At 51.5% G+C, this 17,439-nt stretch overlaps 3 protein-coding genes across 4 annotated transcripts; 1 reads left to right on the plus strand and 2 right to left on the minus strand.

Annotated features, from left to right (window-relative positions):
• The first annotated feature begins 25 nt into the window (after positions 1 to 25).
• Positions 26 to 7,640, plus strand: PPP4C (protein phosphatase 4 catalytic subunit). The gene is made up of 9 exons (XM_074305227.1): positions 26 to 162; positions 440 to 645; positions 3,173 to 3,224; positions 4,221 to 4,271; positions 4,610 to 4,711; positions 4,981 to 5,154; positions 5,317 to 5,443; positions 6,758 to 6,947; positions 7,122 to 7,640. Exons 2-9 carry the CDS (start codon positions 548 to 550, stop codon positions 7,249 to 7,251), a joined length of 924 nt encoding a protein of 307 aa, XP_074161328.1. The 5' UTR covers positions 26 to 162; positions 440 to 547; the 3' UTR covers positions 7,252 to 7,640.
• A 464-nt stretch (positions 7,641 to 8,104) lies between these two features.
• Positions 8,105 to 12,828, minus strand: TBX6 (T-box transcription factor 6). 2 transcript variants are annotated; one of them, XM_074303979.1, is made up of 8 exons: positions 12,565 to 12,828; positions 11,933 to 12,137; positions 10,560 to 10,827; positions 10,233 to 10,379; positions 10,010 to 10,080; positions 9,826 to 9,896; positions 9,496 to 9,658; positions 8,105 to 8,883 (listed from the first exon to the last, which is right to left on the minus strand). In XM_074303979.1, exons 1-8 carry the CDS (start codon positions 12,680 to 12,682, stop codon positions 8,661 to 8,663), a joined length of 1,266 nt encoding a protein of 421 aa, XP_074160080.1. In that variant the 5' UTR covers positions 12,683 to 12,828; the 3' UTR covers positions 8,105 to 8,660. The 2 variants fall into 2 exon arrangements, with proteins under 2 accessions (XP_074160080.1, XP_074159990.1); XM_074303889.1 differs by having other exon boundaries at positions 11,933 to 12,173.
• A 1,239-nt stretch (positions 12,829 to 14,067) lies between these two features.
• On the minus strand, positions 14,068 to 16,831 carry YPEL3 (yippee like 3). Its single transcript, XM_074305767.1, has 5 exons — positions 16,432 to 16,831; positions 15,593 to 15,775; positions 15,442 to 15,485; positions 15,072 to 15,180; positions 14,068 to 14,643 (listed from the first exon to the last, which is right to left on the minus strand). The coding sequence occupies exons 2-5, from the start codon at positions 15,707 to 15,709 to the stop codon at positions 14,554 to 14,556; spliced, it is 360 nt and encodes a 119-aa protein (XP_074161868.1). The 5' UTR covers positions 15,710 to 15,775; positions 16,432 to 16,831; the 3' UTR covers positions 14,068 to 14,553.
• Between the last annotated feature and the right edge of the window lie 608 nt (positions 16,832 to 17,439).

Genomic DNA, 17,439 nt, shown 5'->3' on the forward strand with positions numbered 1-17,439 from the left:
TGGAACCTCTGACGCCACTTCCGCTGTGCGACGGAAGTGGCCTTCGGCTTCCGCGGCGGGGCCGGAAGCAGCAGCAGCGGTGGCGGCCGGGAGCGGACGGAGGCTCGAAGGTGGAGCCCAGACCCCGCGGCTCGAGAGTGGGGTCCCGGAGCCGCCGCGTCGGTAATACCCTCAGTAGTCCTCTCTCACCCGTGAGCCACCGTCTAGCTCTCCTGGCTAGCCTATGAGCTCCGCTGTGCTGGAGTTCCCCCATACCTCCCGGAGATCCCGGGCGGCGGCCGGAGTGAGGCACCGGGCCGGGCCTGGGGCCTACGAGGGGTTAGGGGGTGGGGAAAAAATGCGGAGCCCCGGGCTTGGTGAGCCCGTGGCTGGCGCGGGGTGGCGCGGGCCACATTATGTGACTGATCCGCTGACTCTGTCTCTTCACCCTTGTTTCCAGGAGACACCCGTGCGGGCAGGCGGGCGGAGTAGGGAGGGGCTCGGCCCCCTGGGTGCGTCTCCCCCCCCCGCCCCCCGTACCGGGGGGGCCGCGTGAGGCGGGGGGACCATGGCGGAGATCAGTGATCTGGACCGGCAGATCGAGCAGCTGCGCCGCTGCGAGCTCATCAAGGAGAGCGAGGTCAAGGCTCTGTGCGCCAAGGCCAGGTGAGCCTCCAGAACTCTCGCGAGGCAGATAGGAGCCCCCGAGCCAGGTCTGAGGGTGTCTCTTGTGGGGACAAAACTCCATGCTCACAGGGAACTGACCAGGTTGCCCCTGGCAACTGTAAAATGGTAAAGTCACTAGAGAAATCCTATTGAAAGTTCTACTCAAAAGGAGGAATAAATCTAACAGCCCCAGCCTTCGGGAAGGGACCCCTTCGCTGCCAGGAATAAGCGATACAAACCGAAAAAGCCGTCCCTACTCACGGGGAGCCGGGTGGGTGCTGGGCTTTGTGCTGGGCCTTAAGTTCCCGTAGGGGTTCAGAGAAGACCAGGGAGGGTGATGGGATCGGCCAGGGTTTCCAGGAAACAGGCGAGACTTCAGCTGGGCCTTAGAATTAGATCGAAGTGGATCAACGGGAGTTAAGAGGTGAGGGAGGACAATGTGAGCAATAGGACAATATTGTGGCAAGAATGAAATTGAGTGTGGACTAGGAACGATAAAGAGAGCCTCTTAATCATGGGCAACCTTGAAAGCCAGGCAGTTTAGGCTTGATAATAGGGTACAGGTGAAGCAAAGGAGTGACATGGTAAAAAAAAAAAAAACACTTTGTTGGCCCGTGGTACCCAGATGAATATAGAAAGGAATACTGAGGTGGAGTTCATTTCTTACACTGAAAACAAGCTGGGTATGAGCTCTTATGCCCTGACTTCTTCTTGTTCTTTGTCCTTCATTCTGGAAGAAGACCATGACCTCAGGGAGGTGATGCCGTGACCTGCAAGTGAGTTGCATTTAAGTGAGGGAGAGTTGTGCAAAGTCACCAGCTTCACTCTTCCAAAGCCATTTGGATTCGGGCCAAGCTCTCCCAGTGCATCCAGGGTCATCCCAGTTGTCATGAACTCTATTATCTTAACAATGGACCCAGATGTCTCTGGAGTAGAAAGAGAGGCCCTACCTGCTATGAAAGTTTGGTATTTAATTCCCTGGTAGCCAAGTTGGAAGAGACTGACTTGCTTATAAAGAAGTAGACTAGTGCTAATGAGAGCCCTGCTATTCTTTAAGAATTTATGGAGCACTATTCCCACTATTGGAACCATGTTTTTACTAGTTTGAGATCCAATTGATACCTTGATATACCACCAGATGAGATAATATTTGACTCCTGTGATCCTAAGAGAAGACTGGGCCTTTACTTTGAGAGAACCCATCCTATACTAATATCATGAATCCTTTTTGGTTTTCCAAGACTCAAAGTAACTCTTCTTCTCTTTAGGCTTCTTCCTTTTTTCTTTTATCTTAGACCCTTAGAAAGCAAGAGAAACTTAAAAATTATTCATCTAAGAGTGAGAATTATCCTCTCTTTTCTCTCATCCCTCACAAAAAAAGGCAGTTTATACCATAAAGGCATACACAATCCAGAGCGGAAAGATGTGTAGTTATTATATGGAGTAAAGGGCTGTTATTCCAAGAGGTATATCCAAAATACTATAAAATTTCAGAGGATGGACAGGTATGGGTTAGAAAGATTTGGGAAAATGTCACAGAGAAAACGGGGACATTAAGTTGAGACTTTGAAGGAGGAAGTATTCTGTAGAAGTAAAAGCATGAAGGACTTGCATGATCAAAAGTGGATTGGTGGGGAAACAAAAACATTTTTGAGAAATGAACCGGTTCCCCAGTTTGGCCAAGAATGTTATGCAGAATAGTGCTGAAGATGATCAGGGAACAGGCATGATATATAAAACACACTGACTGAACTTTGAAGTAAGAAGACTTAGGTTCAAGTCTCATCTCTGTCATGTTCTTTGTGACTTTTGGCAAGTGACTTTCTCATTTATCAAACTCAGTTTTCCTCCTCTGAAATGGGAATTTGGATTTGGATGATCCCTTTGATTGAAGTTTGTGATTCTATGAAGTCTGTGTATGGGGACACTTAAAAGCAAGCTGAGGGAGTCTTGGATACTTGATTTTTAGGCAACGGATGCACAGGTATCCTTACTTTCTCTTGGTGTTCCCCTCTTCAATGTACAACTCAGACGCTATCTTCTGCACAAGGTCTTTTTCTGTTTATCTTCCTTCCTCCAGTTACAATATTGTCCTTTTTGATTACTTTGTATTATTTTGCATCTTTTATATTTATGTATTTGTATTTATGTTGTCTCTTCTGTAGAATGTAAGCTCTGAGAGCAAGTACTGTTTTGTTTTTGTCTTTGTATCCCCTGCACCTAACACAGTGTCTCTTGAATGTAGTGGGTGCTTAATAAATGTTGAATTAAAGTGAATTGAGGCTTTGGAGGTTTTTGAACAAGGAACCAATGATATCCTCAGAACTATATCTTAGGGAAAGATTGATTAAAGAAGGCAGGGAGAACAGAAGAGTCTCCTGATCCACTCATGAATTCTATTTGGGTGCCAATACTCTACAGGCCAACTGAATAGATCTCCAGTAAGGCAGGGTCAGACTTGACCTTGAATAGAGGTAGGATAGGGGCTATTGGTCTGGCTATGACAACCATCTCCTTGTGTCTTCAGAGAGATCTTGGTGGAGGAGAGCAATGTACAGAGGGTGGACTCCCCCGTCACGGTGAGTAGTCTTATCCCTCTTCCCCATCCCTAAATCTGATCTGGTTTTATGCATATCCACCCATCCCTTGTTAGACTTGCTAGTACATAGCACTGCAGAAAGTGTTCGGTCCTTCTTTCATTTGTGTGCACACACAGGAATAGGAAAGTGCTGGACTTGGAGAGTATGGGTTGGAATTCTGCCTCTACTCCTTAGTCCTTTAGTGTGACCACTCTAGTTAATAACTTTCTTGGTCTAGATCAAGAACTCTAACCCTTTTTGTGGCCTGGACCCCTTTAGCAGTCTGCTGAAGCCCTCTGAATTCCTCAGAATCTATATTTTTAGATCTCTGAAGTCCACAGCATTACAAAGGAAATTGTTTTACATTGAAATGATTATCACAGTATGTTTTAAAGGTTCATGGACACATGTACCCTACGATACCCCCAGGTTAAGGACTCCGGGACTAAATGAACTCCTGTTAGGTCCCTTCTAGTTGTAAATACTGTGCCCTATGCCTTGGTCTGATTTTACACATGTGCATATGGGCACAAACACATTTGGAATCTAGCTTGGTCCCACATCGAATTGGAATTCCCTTTAATGGAGGACTGGCTTGGAGTTCTCTAAAGTCAGACTCTTGCTTTCAGGAGTCTTGTGTCATTGTTTTACTCGTGCCATTATTAAGCTACCATTATCCAAGTGGTTAACAAGAAAGAAATTTAGATCTCAGGATACACGATTTAGGGACTGAGCCACTTTGTACCTGCTGCTTCTGCCTGGGCTAGCTGAAGAACTCTAGGCTGTGCTGGGGGGGGGGGGCTATAAGGAAGGGCCTCTTCCTTTCTTTCTTAGCTGCTTCCTGGCTGGGTTAAGTTTTAGCCCTGTCACTGCCTAATCTTGGGGCAGGTTACTTCAGGTCTCTTGATCTCAGATTCTTATCTGTAAAACAAAGGATTAGACTAGATGTTCTTTCAGATTTCTTCCAGCTCTAATATTCTGTGATTCTTATGCCAGGTGTGTGGAGATATCCATGGACAATTCTATGATCTCAAGGAACTATTCAGAGTGAGTATGTGTGTTTGTGTTGGGATGAAGCTAGGGGGAAGGGGCTATCATTCTGATCCTTCGATTTAGTGGCAAAAAGCAGGTTCATAAAGAAATTTCTGGAAAACTTCTTTAATCAAAAGGAATGAGAGCTTTTAATCTACTTGAAGATAGAAGGTAAAGGGGAAATTTGATGTAGGCCAGTCCTGAATTTGGTTCTATTCATATTCAGTGGTATTATTAGGGACATTTCAACATGGAGTGGGCTTTTAATTTGGACAAGCATGTGTATGTGGTTTTCAAAAGAGTTTGGCATGGTGAACCAAGTGGTACAAATGAAGCCTCCTCTCCCTTCCCAGGTGGGTGGCGATGTCCCTGAGACCAACTACCTCTTCATGGGGGACTTTGTGGACAGAGGCTTCTACAGCGTTGAAACATTCCTGCTGCTGCTTGCCCTCAAGGTGATTAAGCTAAGTACTCTTGATTCTGTTCTCGGAACCTAACCTAGAAAGTTTCCTCCTACTATGCCAAACAGCACTACCAAACCATCAGACAACCCAGGCCCAGTCACCTCAGACTTTATTCCAGATGTTCCCCAACAGCCTTATCTGAGGAAACTTTTTCAAATTACATCTTTACCCCAACTCCATGGCCAGTTTTTCCTAGACTGTCATGTACCCATACCTACCACTTGTGACCATTATCCCTACCACGCCCTTACCTTTTCCAGGTTCGGTATCCTGACCGCATCACTCTGATTCGGGGGAACCACGAGAGCAGGCAGATCACACAGGTCTACGGCTTCTATGATGAGTGTTTGCGAAAGTATGGCTCAGTGACTGTGTGGCGCTACTGCACTGAAATCTTTGACTACCTCAGCCTGTCCGCCATCATCGACGGCAAGGTAGGAAGGAGCTAATGTTGCAGACGGAGGTCGTCCCAATTGCGGGATCAAGGTGAACTGTGAGGCTGGAGGGGGTTGAATTTATGGCCAGGGAAGATATCTGTCATCTGGGAGGCAGTCAAAGGAAACAATGAACCTCAGTCTTCCTCCCATTCTCCTCAGATCTTCTGTGTGCATGGGGGCCTCTCTCCTTCTATCCAAACCCTGGACCAGATTCGAACGATTGACCGGAAACAGGAGGTGCCTCATGATGGACCCATGTGTGACTTGCTCTGGTCTGACCCTGAAGGTGAGGTGTTGAGGGTGGAAGATGAAATGGGGTAAAAGAGCAGATTACGCCACATGTTCATGTGTTATTTTGTTAGGGAGTTTGATCCTTATTTAGAAGACTGGTAGGAAGTACTAGTGGGGCGAGGGGAAAGGTAATTCAGGGCAATAGAAAATAGACTGTAAAAGAAAGGTTTTAATTTTTTGGTTCTTGGAATGTTTTATTCCCTGGTCAGTTTGGGGAATTAAGTTTTGGAGCATGTTCTTTATGAGAGGAGCAGCAGTGGAATTTTTAATTTGTGGGGATATTGTGCATTAGCTACGGAAATCAGCCCAGTGACTTAGCCTTTGCCCAAGGCACCATGAATCTAAGGGACTTTCTCATTTGGATAACAAATGTGGGAACTTTCATCTCAGGAACAGCATTATAAGAGATATTTGACTAGGGGAACCTGGGTCCTTTTAATCAGCCAGTGACCAAAAATAAGCACTTAATGGGGTGATTGGGAAAGACATTAGGAATTTAATCATAGCATTGAAAATTAATGTAAAGGTCATGGGAGTGCTTAAAGAAGCCTTAAGATAATTTAGTTTCAGTTTCTTTACAAATAAGGAAGAAAGCCAAAGAAGTTGTGACTTACCTAGAAATGAGAAATAGGTAAAGGAACTCTATCCAAATCAACACCTCTGACTTCAAATCCATTACTTCAAACTAGTTCAGGAATCTATTTAATAAATTGTCATCCTGCTGCTTTCCCGGTGATTGGATTCTTATTAACTTCCCAGTGAGCCCATTTTCATTACAGAGGAACTGATGGTTAAGATGATCATTCTTATTGAAACAAAATCTAGCTCCCAGTAATCTTACACCTTCTTTTAAAATTGTATTTCTATTCTCTAAAGTTATGAAAAAGTAGGATCACTTTTCCACATTCCTCAGATATCTGAAGACCACCGTCATGGTGTGACATTTAGTCATTGTAGATTTGCAAAGCACATCACATTCATTTTATCATTGCTAAAACAGCCCTGTGAGGCAGGCCCTGCCAGTTTGACAAATTGAAGAATCTGAGCCTTGGATTAAGTTAATTGTCCATGACCACACAGCTAGTAAATGTTAAGGTTGAAATTCAAACTGTCTCTTTGACCTAAAAATATTGAAGTTTTCCCCTAATGCTACATTGTAGCCAAACATCATCCTCTGCTCTTTCCACCTTTTCCCAGATTTTTCAGCATTCCAGTTTAGTGTAGGGAAGTAGGTGTCAAGCATTGACAAAGCTGGGTTTGTTGAATGAGAAGAGGGAAGCCCCATTAAGTTCTCTCTCATTCTCTATAGACACGACGGGCTGGGGTGTTAGTCCCCGAGGAGCTGGCTACCTGTTTGGCAGTGATGTGGTGGCCCAGTTCAATGCGGCCAATGACATTGACATGATATGCCGAGCTCACCAGCTGGTGATGGAAGGCTACAAGTGGCACTTCAATGAAACTGTGCTCACGGTGTGGTCAGCACCCAACTACTGCTATCGGTAAGTGGAGTGGGAGGAGACAGTTTCAGAGGGAGAGAAGCCTTGGTACCCTTAGGCCAACTTGGAAAGAGAGAGGGCTTATCTCCTTAGAAGTTGGTGGGAGTTGGGAGAGGAGCCCTGAGGAAAATTTTCTGTGTTCTGTACCTTAGATAACTGACCTTTTTCTTTGAATAGCTGCGGAAATGTGGCAGCCATCTTGGAGCTGGATGAGCACCTCCAGAAAGATTTCATCATCTTTGAAGCTGCACCCCAGGAAACCCGGGGCATCCCTTCCAAGAAGCCAGTGGCTGACTACTTCCTGTGACCCCACCCAAGCCCCTCTTACCCCTATCCTTTACTCCTCTCCCCAGCCTCAACATCCTTTGGACCACTGTGACTCTGTCCTCTGCTGTTCCTGTTGCCACCATCTGCAGGACAGGGTCTCCCAGGGTTGGGGGAGGATTTCCCCTTCTCCTCTCTAGGATCTCAGAGGACACTGGGAGAGCAGAGAAGCCTCTCCCATCCTGTGTTCTGTCCTAGGCAGAGGTCAGGGGGCAAGGAGGACAAGCTTTGATCCAATTTCCTCCTCCCCCAGATTCTTTGTTTTGAAGTTTCTGGCGATTTTTTTCTGGTTTTCTCTTTTTTGTTTGTTTGTTTTTAGATAAAAACTTTGGGGAAAAATGAAAAAAAATTCTAATAAAAGAAAGAAAATGACCTTTTGTTCTTACCTCCTTCTGGCTCAGTGGGAACAGTTATACTATAAAACTATGATCCTAATGCACATTTCTACACAGCACTATGAAGGAAGGTGCTAGAGTAATTACTACTGCACCCTTTGGGAGATGAGTCAGTAGCTCTAGCAGTGGTAACTAACATTGCCATCTGAAAGCAAGTCTCTGTGTTCTACCAGACAACTCTGGTTAGTTAGAGAGCATCAGGCAGGCCCTTCTGCTTCCCAGCTGATTTCTCCATTATTTCTGTGTAGTACTCTCAGGACCTGGGGTCCCGAGTATGTATCTCTTAGTACTTAGAAACCGGGCTGATTGGTAGACAGGAGCCCTCAGATTAGAATCCTTCTTGGAAATGAGAGAGCTTTGGAAAGAAGAGGGCTTTGAAATCACCTTAGAGCAGGAAGCCAACTCTACCCCCAATCTAACAGATTTGTATAACATCACACAATGACTCAAAAGTTTTATTTTAGAGGAAATAAAAAAGCCTGGAGCCCAAAGGTGTTTGGTGAGAATAGTAATTACTGTACATTTGGCAGTGGGGGTGAAGACAGTCTGCTCTACATCCCTGGGAGACTTTCCCCACATGGAGGTAAGGTATGTAAATGTAAATTGTTCAGGCAGTGGTGTGGTAAGGGTGAAGAGCCTGGGGTGGAGGGCCTAGAGGCCTTGGAACTCCCTTAGCTGGGCTGCCCTTGAAAGTTCCTGGTGATGGCCCCTGACCTGTCCTTTTGGTGAGGCCGGTCTCCTGCTGGCCCAGCCCCCACCCTCCATTCACACCCAGGTGAGAGCCCAGGAAGGGGAAGCTGGAGCAGCTGGTCTCCCCCCAGCCTACCTCCACAGGCTTTGAAGCAGGAGGGGGGTGTGAGCTAAAGCTGAAGTGTGAACTGAGTGGGGGGAGGCTTGGCTGAGATGAAGGAGGCAAAAGCAGCCATTTGGTGCAAAAAGGAGATGGCCCCAAAAGTCACCCAGGCTCCAAGAAGAGTTGGTGGTAAATGCCTCTAACTTAATAGAGGGGCTTGCTGCTAACATCCAGGTAGCCCCCAGGGGCTGCGTAGGGGAGAGGGAAGGGCCCCCCTTGGAGGAAGTGAGGGGCAAAGGCTGATGTTGGAGGGGCTGGCGGATATCCAGGACCAGAACCCCCATTCCCCGGAGACAGCTCTAGGAAGGGTGCCTGGTAAGATGAAGGACGAGACAATGGATCTGCAGCCTCCGAGAAAGAAGAGGTCCTGAGAGGCAGGAAGAAAGCCAGTTAGGAAAAGATAACATCAACCTGTGCAGACATAAGTTTATGTGTGGTTTACAAAGTGGCTTCCTCACAACAATCCTGCAAAACAGTGAATGTGAGCATTGTGATTTCCATTTTACAGATGGGAAGACTGAGGCTCAACTTTTCCATAATCACATAGCAAGTGAAGGGCTGGAATTGAAGCCAGATCCAGAACTCTGTCCAGAACACTACCCTGTCTATGAAGTAATACACAGCATTACTGATCTTTCTTAAACTGGGCGGGGAGGGGGGAGAAGGCAGGAGAGGAGAGAAGGAACGGGGTGATTGGAAATTAGAAGAACATTAGATCGGGTTCAGTTTTCAGCTCGGCCACTACCAATTTGTGAAGTTTGGGGCACCTCTCCATGATTTCCTCATCTGTAAAATGAGGGATCACAAATGACTTCTAAAGACTAGAACATCAATGACCATCGGAAAGAAAAAGTGATTCTTTGAAAACCAGCTAATGAATGGGGGGAAATAATTCCAACTCAGGTCTTCTCTGACTCTTAATCCCCAGTTTTCTACCCTGCTGTTTCTCAACCCTCAGATACCATGCACTCTGTCTCACCTGGTGGGGAGGCTGCTGGGAGCCCCGTGGAAGGCAGCCGGGTGCAGAAGGTAGGCCTCAGCGCTGGGCCCCCCACAAGGAGGCGTGGGGACCTCAGCCGAGGAAGAGGCTTGTTCTGGGAGGTCTCCAGCCAATGTGGAGTCGCAGGGACCTCCAGGGCCATCTTTGACGAGACAATGGGTTAGAAAGATGGAGAATAGAGAAGGGAAGAGGGCATGGGGGGGGTATAAGGAAGAGGGGAGTTGGGATAGGAGGAGGCAACCCCTAATTACAACCGGCTCTGCAGGGCACACTTTCTCCCCCTCTCACTGCCATCCCAATAGCACTTACCTCCACCATAGGTCTCCATAATGACAGGCTCTGGTCCCCTCAGCTTCCTCTTAACCCTGGCATCCCGTTCCCTGGAGCCCATGGAAGGGGGGACATGTTCAACATGGCCCCCAGATAATTCCCTAAGCCAGCCAGGCATATGCTCTCCCCACCAGACCCACATCCAGGCCCCTAATACTCCCACCTCTTACAGTTCCTTCCGTTCTCCCGGAACCCCTTGGCAAAGGGATTAGCTGCAATTTTCAGTTGTGTGATCTGGAGGGACACGGTTAGAGGGAAAACCTGTGGTTAATCCAACTTCCCACAACAACCCTCCCACGGAGCTGGGGATCCCAGGCAGCAGACCTTTCTGGACCTAGAAGGCTCAGGGCAGGCCCAGGGGCGAGGCGGGGGAGGGGGTGCCTTACCCGAGGATTCTGGTAGGCTGTTACGGAGATGAACGCTGTCTCCGGAAAGCGGAAGGAGGCCACGCCGCCCCAGTGGCGGCTGCAGAGCTGGGCAGCCCGGACCAGGTGCAGCCGGGGCTGGTACTTGTGCATCGAGTGAAGGATCAGCTGGGGACACGTAAGAATGAGAGAAAGATGGGTAGAACAGATGGGTCCCTCACTCCCTTGCCCCGAAACCTCTGATCTGGGATTCGCCCAATCCTAGGGTCCCATAGCCCAAAAAGATCATCTCCACAATGACCTCTGGCTCCCCTGGGAATTGCTCCCCATTGCCCACTGGAGCCTCACATGTCCATGTGGATCCAAGGTATTGTTGGTGAGCTTGACGCGATGGAAGGACACAGGCTGCCGCATCCAGTGGGCCCCGGTAGCGGGGGAGTCTGGGTGGATGTAGACTCGATCGGGGAGCCGTGGCTCGGCCTTGCCGCTTGGCTCCCAGCGGCGGCCTTGCCATCGGTACCGGGCGCCATCCACGGGCACCACATCCAGGAGGAACAGGTAGCGAGCTTCGGGGTCCAGACCGGTCACTGTTACTCGGCAGGCCGGGAACATTCGTCTGGAGGCAGCACAGGAGGAGAGGGCCTGGAGCATCTGAGCAAGGGTAGGGCAGCCAGGGGGTGGCAAAGTTGCTGGACTGGCCCTCTTTAATTCTGACCACAAGGGGGAGTCAGAATCACAATGGTCAATTATTGGGGGGCAGGAGAGAGGATTGGGACGGGGTATAGACCACAAGACAGTGTTAAAAGAGGGGACCCTTCATTTTAGAGAAAAAGAAAGGGCTGGACTTGCTGCTGGACCTCTGTTATGAAATCTTTAAAATTAATGGATACTGTCTATAAGAGTTCTTTACTTTTTTATTTGTGTCCAGGGACTCCATTCTATGGCTTACTGATAAAGTCTCAAGGATCCCTTCTCTGAAGCACATGTTTTTAAATGCATAAAATAAAATAAATCATATTTTTTGGGGGTTTTTTGGTCCAATTTTCTGGATTCCCTGAAATCTATCCAATAAATTTGGAGTGGGGGGCAGTGTCTCTGCACCCTGGGTTAAGAACTCCTGCTCTGAAGTCTTTTCCATTTCTAAATCTCAGGTTCCTATGTTCAAAGGCTCACAGTGAATTTAGGTAAGAGTCACGGTTAGGACCCAGGTTTCCTAAAGCCCCAATCTAGAGCTTTGTGCTAATTCACATTGCCTCAAACTCGGTTTTCTCTGGGACAGAAGACAAGGGAGAGAGATACTCCTTCATGTCTTGGCAGTTATCCCCTTCCTCCCTTTTGGTTCCTCAGTAGAGCCAGTACATAAAGCATGGAATGTAATAAGTACTTAATAAACACTTGTTAACTGACTTTGGCTTTACCTGCCCAAAAACAGAGCATGAAACCTCCATCTAAGTTTTTACCTTAAAAAAGAGGAATTACTTTGCTTCAGTATTTGAGTCACAGACAGGAAGTCTAACTCTGAACATAGATTACTTACACCAACTGTCCCTCTAACCTTACCAAAAAAACTTAAAAATTAAATATTTTCTATCGCAGGGAAAATTGAAGGGAAGTATGGATGGCTTCATGCAAATTTTCGCAGACCCAAACCAGCCTCTATGGGCAGAGCCAGGCCCCATTTGGGGATAGATTATCTCTGGCTCCTTCAATCCTTGCCTCACCTCCCAGCTTTGGTGATGATCATTTCTGTTCCCACAGAGCTGAATTCTTTCCACAAATCATGGTTCTCCAGGCTTAGGCTGACCCCTGGTAACAGGCGGGAGGCCTCAGAAGCAGAGGCAGGGGCAGTCGGCTCTGCTCCCAAAGGAGGAGGCAATGGAGGCAAGGGTGGCGGGGCAGCCAGAGGCCGGGGAGCAGCCTCCAGCCCTGAGAGAAAGCAATCTAATTTAGGGGTGTCAAGGTCTAGGGTACAGTAGAAAAAGAAAACAATCAATCAGTAAAAGACTGAACTCCTGTCCCTTCCCTTCTCCCCACTTCTATAGACTCCCCTAGAATTTCAGAACATTCAGTTCAGATTTTCAGGACTTGTCTGGTTCAACTACTTCGTTTTTCATAAAAGAAACTGATTCCCGGAGTAAGGAACTGGCTGGTCCAGAGTCACACAGCAAGTTAGTACCAGGGTCAAGACTAACCGCAGTCTCCTGGCTCCCAGTGCAGAGCTATACCCTCTTCCCTCACACTTCCCCTCCCCCCTCCCCCATGCACACCCAGCCCCCCCCCCCAAAAAAATTCTTAGTCCTACTATCGACATCCCTCCCGAGTCACTCAAAGCCTCCGGGCTCCGTCCTCTCACCTGAGTAACGGTACCCCTCTGACAGCCCCGCTGGAAAACCGAGCTCCCCCCCAGGCTGGGGAGGCCGGAGTCTGTAGCTGGCCCCCAAGGGGGCATAGAGCTCTCGGGGATGGTACATGGGGCAGATCTCCAGCCCCTCCTGTGCTGTCTTGTCCTGTCTGCTCAGCTTTGAGCCACCCGCCCAGGTGATGCCCCCTTTATAGCCCTGGGCTCAGCCCCTTTGGCCCCTGATCACAGCTCCTCCTCCCCGGGGGCCTTCAGGGCTGGGGGTGCAGGATGTAGGAAAGGGGGGAAAAGTCGGAGTGGGGAGGAGGGGCACGGCCCATGGGGCCCAGATGGGAATGCCTGGGCTCCCCCCTCCCCAATCCCATCTGTCCCACAAGTCAGCCCGCCTCCCTCCCCCTCTCCCAGTCCCCTCCAGCCAGCCCGACGGCTGGGCTTCATTAGCTCTGGCCCCCTACTCCCTAATTACATAATTAACTCCTCGGCCTGCTTGATCCCCGGGGGCTTGAACCAGGACAGCAGTTTGGCGCTTCCTGCCAGCTGTTCGGGGTTCCCACGAGGGAACCTGGGAGAATCTAGGAGGCGGGGCCACGGGAATCGGGGCGGGGCCATTCGGCTTGGAGGCGGGGCCTCAGGTAAGTAACAAGACACTTCTGCCGGACCCCGACCCTGGACCGGCTTGCAGTTTTTGCCCGTGTGCTGGGGCGTGAGAGAAAAACCCTGAGAGGCCCGGGGAAGAATGCGGCGGGGGTCTGAACTCAGCAGTCCAGACTGCCACGTCGGGAAGCTCCCCAGGGCCCGAGGTCTGGGAGGGCACGAGGTCTGGGAGAGGAGCCCGAGGTCTGGGAGAGCCCGGGCCACTCGCGGGCCGCTCCACGCAGCGCCGGACTACGTTACCCAGGAAGGACCGCACGTGAGCTCTCGCTCCGCCTCGTTGGGAAGGGCTGGTTCATTGGACTACAGTTCCCAGGAGACCGAGCGCAGCGGGAGCCTGCGTCCTTGCCTGGAGCCGCGCTGCGTTTCTTGGGAGCCGTAGTCCCGACTCCGTCGGTTCCAAAATAGACCCCGCAGACGTCAGGCTGGAGAGATGCAGTTCCCTCTCTCCCAGAGCCTTCCCCGTGCAGCAGGGCGCTGCGTCTGGGAGGTCTGGGGGCACGGGCAGCCCCCGTCCCAGCAGCCTTGCCAGGCTGACCCTCCATGGGCAGAAGATGAGAGTAATAAACCAGTAACTTCGTCCCACAGCTCTTTAAAGCATGTTCCTCACAACAGCCCTGTGAGGTAGGTGTGCAAGGAATCTCCCCATGGTTACCAATAAGTTAGCGACGTTCAAGATCCCCCACAACTAATACATTCCAGAGCTAGCCTGCCCACAGCCGAGCGGTGAGGCGCCGCTAAAGAAAGTGCTTATAAGCCCGTGCCGTTTGGAGAGGGGGGTGCAAGGCGGGGGCTGGGACAAGAGTCCTTTCCAGGACCTGAGATTCCAAGAAAGAGAAAGGTGAGCGGTGTCTCTGGGAGTTTTATTTACAGATGCTACAGACCACGGAGGGATACGGAAATCCTGGGGAAAGAGAGGTACAGGCTTGAGGTATATAGGCAGGAGGAAAAGGAGTGCATGGAGAGGAAGCGAGAGAGTTATGTACAACAAAGGGCATATCTACAGGTGAATCTGGGACAGGGAGAGGGTTAAAAATGAGATCCAAACCAGCCAGATCATGAAGGGAAGCAGAATGGGGACATTTCTTCCCCTACCCCCCCAAAAGTCACAGTGCATGCAATAAAATAATAAAATGTATGTACAAGGCTTGGGACCATCTCCCAACAAAGCCCTGAGGAGGGAGAACTTGCAGTTCCCCAGGGTCCCTGGAGAGGATGCAAGTAGTTGTTTCTCCCACCAACGCCCCTCCTCCAGCAGCCTGGCTGGGGTGAGGGGGGCAGCAGAATCATCTTATTGGGGAAAATCATTGGGCTGAGGTTGGAGGTCAGAGGTCAGTCCCAGCCATTGTCCTTGATCATGTGGTTGAGCTCAATGATGTACTTCCCCTCCTTGTATTTCTGACTGCTCTCAAAGGCCTGTTCCTGGAAGGCAGGGAATAGTCAGTTGGGGGAAGAGGGAGGAGGAGGGACGAGAGACTGGGTTCAGAAGAGGCTGGGATAGAGACTGGGTCAATTTCTGCCTTCACCAAGCCTCCAGTTTTCTCACCTATCAAATGAGGGTTGTAATAACCCAAGCTACCTAGCTCACACTGACTTAGTGAAAATCAGCCAAGGTGAACAGATGTGAAACAGCTTTGAAAAAGTTCAGGACTTGACAAAGTAGCTGAAAACTCTAATGGGCTCAGAGCTGGAAGGGCCTCTCATTCTACATGATAGGGAAACAGATTCTGAGGGACTTGAGCAAAGTTACAGGGGTAAGTGGCAGGGCCACAATTTGAGCCCAATTGTCTTCCATAGACCCTGGGATCTGACTATTCTTGTACAACCAGGGAGGGTCTGAGATCACTCACATATTTCCAGCCCAAGGTAGTCTTGCAGCTCTCACAATGGATGTCAGCCACAGCATGGAGCCCAGTCAGCAGCACCCGCTCTTCAGCCGGCCCGCAACCCACGTTCACCCTGTGGGGTGGGTCACCAGGCTGTCACAAACGAGACTAGTCTCTCAGGGGCCAACTCTAGGCCGTCTCAAGACTAGGGCCCAACTCCCCCCTTCGGTGTTATCTAGGGTCTTCGGTCCCGGATGGGTCACAATCCCACCTGACCCCGGCCGGCCCTGAAACTCCAGCACTACAAGCAAGTACAGATCACGAGGAGCTTCATGGGCCAGGGGCGCTTGTGAGACTGCCCCAAGAGTCTAAGGGAATCCCTCGGGATACTCACACAGAGTTGAAGAGGTAGGCACGGCCCTGGCTGCCCTGGAAGGACTGGAGGAAAGGAAACGAGTCACAGTTACTGCCATTTCTGGGGGTTCCACGCCCCCTCCTGAGTCCAGTCCCTGGGACTGACAGTTCCCATTGCTTAGGCAGGTTACCTTGGAGATGAGGTCATCGTGGTTGGCCAGGTGTGCCCGGCAGTGGGCACAGCTATACCTTCGGTGACAGTCATCCAGATAAGCTTGGAAGGTTTTGGGCTTAGAGATCCGCACCATGGTGGGGGCTGGGGGGAGTGGCCCCACCCGGGGAGGGGACCACGGCGAGCAAAGGGAGCCCAGAGCCTAGAAGATCATGGAGAAGTATGAGGATCGCGGCCCTCGCCTCCTGCCCCAGAGTCCTCTATCTTCCGCACATTCCTCTCTCCCTCCCAGAACCAAGCGCCTCTCAGCATCTCATCGAGCTGCGTCCGGCTTCTCCCCAGAGCTCGGGCTGCCGCCACGCTCGGCTCTCTGCTTTCCCTAGGGCCAGGTTGCCTCCCTGGGGGAGGAATGTTGCTCAGCCGGGGTTCAAAGCACCGATCTGCCTCACAGGGGAAACTGAGGCTGGAGAAGTGACTCAGCCGCCCAGCGCCTCCACCTGGGCCCAGACACTCCAGTGCGTTCTAGAAGCAGGGCCCCGACTCAGTGTATGGGAGGGAAACCCGAAAGGGAGGAATACGCGGGAGGGGACCCGCTGGGGGGGAAGTAGTCTTGCTTTGTAAAAACTGCGCAGCTGGGAAGGGGGAGGGGAAGGGGTGCATAGTCTGACGCTGCAAGGGTGAGCACCCCAGGAGTCTGGGTCGGCCCGACGGGCTCTGACTTCGGGGTAGTCTCTGCCTCTCCAGGGAGAGGAGGGGGAGGGCTGCAGAAGGGAGGGTGCCCGGGAGCTCGGTTGGGGGGCTAGGAGCGCGGGCATCGCTCGGGGGACCCCTGGGCTCTGGGAGTTCGCTGGGCCTCACCTAGGTGCACGGAGGGGCCCGTCCTCCGGGGTCTGGGGTCGGGTGATGGGCGCTCCGGAGCCGGGGCGCTGTCCCCACGCCCGGGGTTCGCAGCCGCGACTTGTTTACACCGAGACCAGCTGCTGCCGCTGTGAGGTCTCCCTCCTCCCTCCCCGCACTCTCCCGGCGGCCGCCGCGGCCAATCAGAACGTTCTATGCAAATGCACGGGGAGCGTCACGCATCCGGGAGCGTCGGAGCCCCCGCCCTCGCCTCTCCCAGTCTCTCTCCGTCTCGGTCTGGTTCTCTCTCGGGTGGCGTCGGGGCCGACGGCTGGTCGGCTCCGGAAATGCGGCGGAGTGCGGGGCTGGGTTAAGGGCCGCGGGTGCGTAGGGCGCCCGGGACGCCGACCCTCTGCAAACAAAGGAGGTCCGAGTGCGGGCGGGGCCTGCCCGCGCTCCGCCCCCCCGCCCCGCCGCAGCCGCCGCGGTGTCGGGTGCCAGGCTCGGCGACGCTGTAACAAAGTTTCCCTGCCTGCCCCCAAGGCCGGGAGCCTGCGCTTTCATTGTCTTTGGCCCGCGGGTCCCCATCCCGGGCCTGGAGCAATCCACGCGGCCTCCCAAGTCCTCTGGGCACAGGGGGCGGGGCGGCGGCTCCCTGGGGCTGCCCCTTCCCTTTTCCCTGGGTCCGGGATGCCCTGGGGCTCTAGGAGGAAGGACTCTACAGTCTCCAGTCTATGCCGGGGACGCAGGTCCGAGGCCTGGGCAGCCTGCCTCGGGCCTGGAAGTGGACGATGGAGGAGCGGAATTTGGAGACGGCCCCCCTCCCGTGCTTCCTAACCCAGGGGGAGCACGTTCCCTCCCCCACTCCCACGTCTCGGCCTGCCCTCTAGAGGTCACCCCACCTGGAAGAAAGTATTGATTCCTCAACTGGGCTGAGCCAGAAAGGCTGGGAGTGGCACCAGAAAGTACACTTGCTCTCAGGGTCAGGAATGTGGCCCGACCAGAAGCCCAGGACTCTCCTCCCATGCT

Source organism: Sminthopsis crassicaudata, chromosome 1 (assembly GCF_048593235.1).
Source record: "Sminthopsis crassicaudata isolate SCR6 chromosome 1, ASM4859323v1, whole genome shotgun sequence".
Lineage (NCBI taxonomy): Eukaryota > Metazoa > Chordata > Mammalia > Dasyuromorphia > Dasyuridae > Sminthopsis > Sminthopsis crassicaudata.

Bases quoted from the DNA above. Each gene is read 5' to 3' on its own strand.
- PPP4C (XM_074305227.1), top strand. From the start codon at position 548: ATGGCGGAGATCAGTGATCTGGACCGGCAGATCGAGCAGCTGCGCCGC. The intron at 4,272-4,609 runs GTGAGTATGTGT...CTCCCTTCCCAG, and splicing joins ATCTCAAGGAACTATTCAGA to GTGGGTGGCGATGTCCCTGA. The intron at 6,948-7,121 runs GTAAGTGGAGTG...TTCTTTGAATAG, and splicing joins GCACCCAACTACTGCTATCG to CTGCGGAAATGTGGCAGCCA.
- TBX6 (XM_074303889.1), bottom strand. From the start codon at position 12,682: ATGTACCATCCCCGAGAGCTCTATGCCCCCTTGGGGGCCAGCTACAGA. The intron at 10,081-10,232 runs GTAAGGCACCCC...GTGTCCCTCCAG, and splicing joins CAGCCTACCAGAATCCTCGG to ATCACACAACTGAAAATTGC. The intron at 9,659-9,825 runs GTAAGTGCTATT...GTCTCGTCAAAG, and splicing joins TATGGAGACCTATGGTGGAG to ATGGCCCTGGAGGTCCCTGC.
- YPEL3 (XM_074305767.1), bottom strand. From the start codon at position 15,709: ATGGTGCGGATCTCTAAGCCCAAAACCTTCCAAGCTTATCTGGATGAC. The intron at 15,486-15,592 runs GTAACCTGCCTA...CCTTTCCTCCAG, and splicing joins ACGATGACCTCATCTCCAAG to TCCTTCCAGGGCAGCCAGGG. The intron at 15,181-15,441 runs GTGAGTATCCCG...CCCACCCCACAG, and splicing joins GCCTACCTCTTCAACTCTGT to GGTGAACGTGGGTTGCGGGC.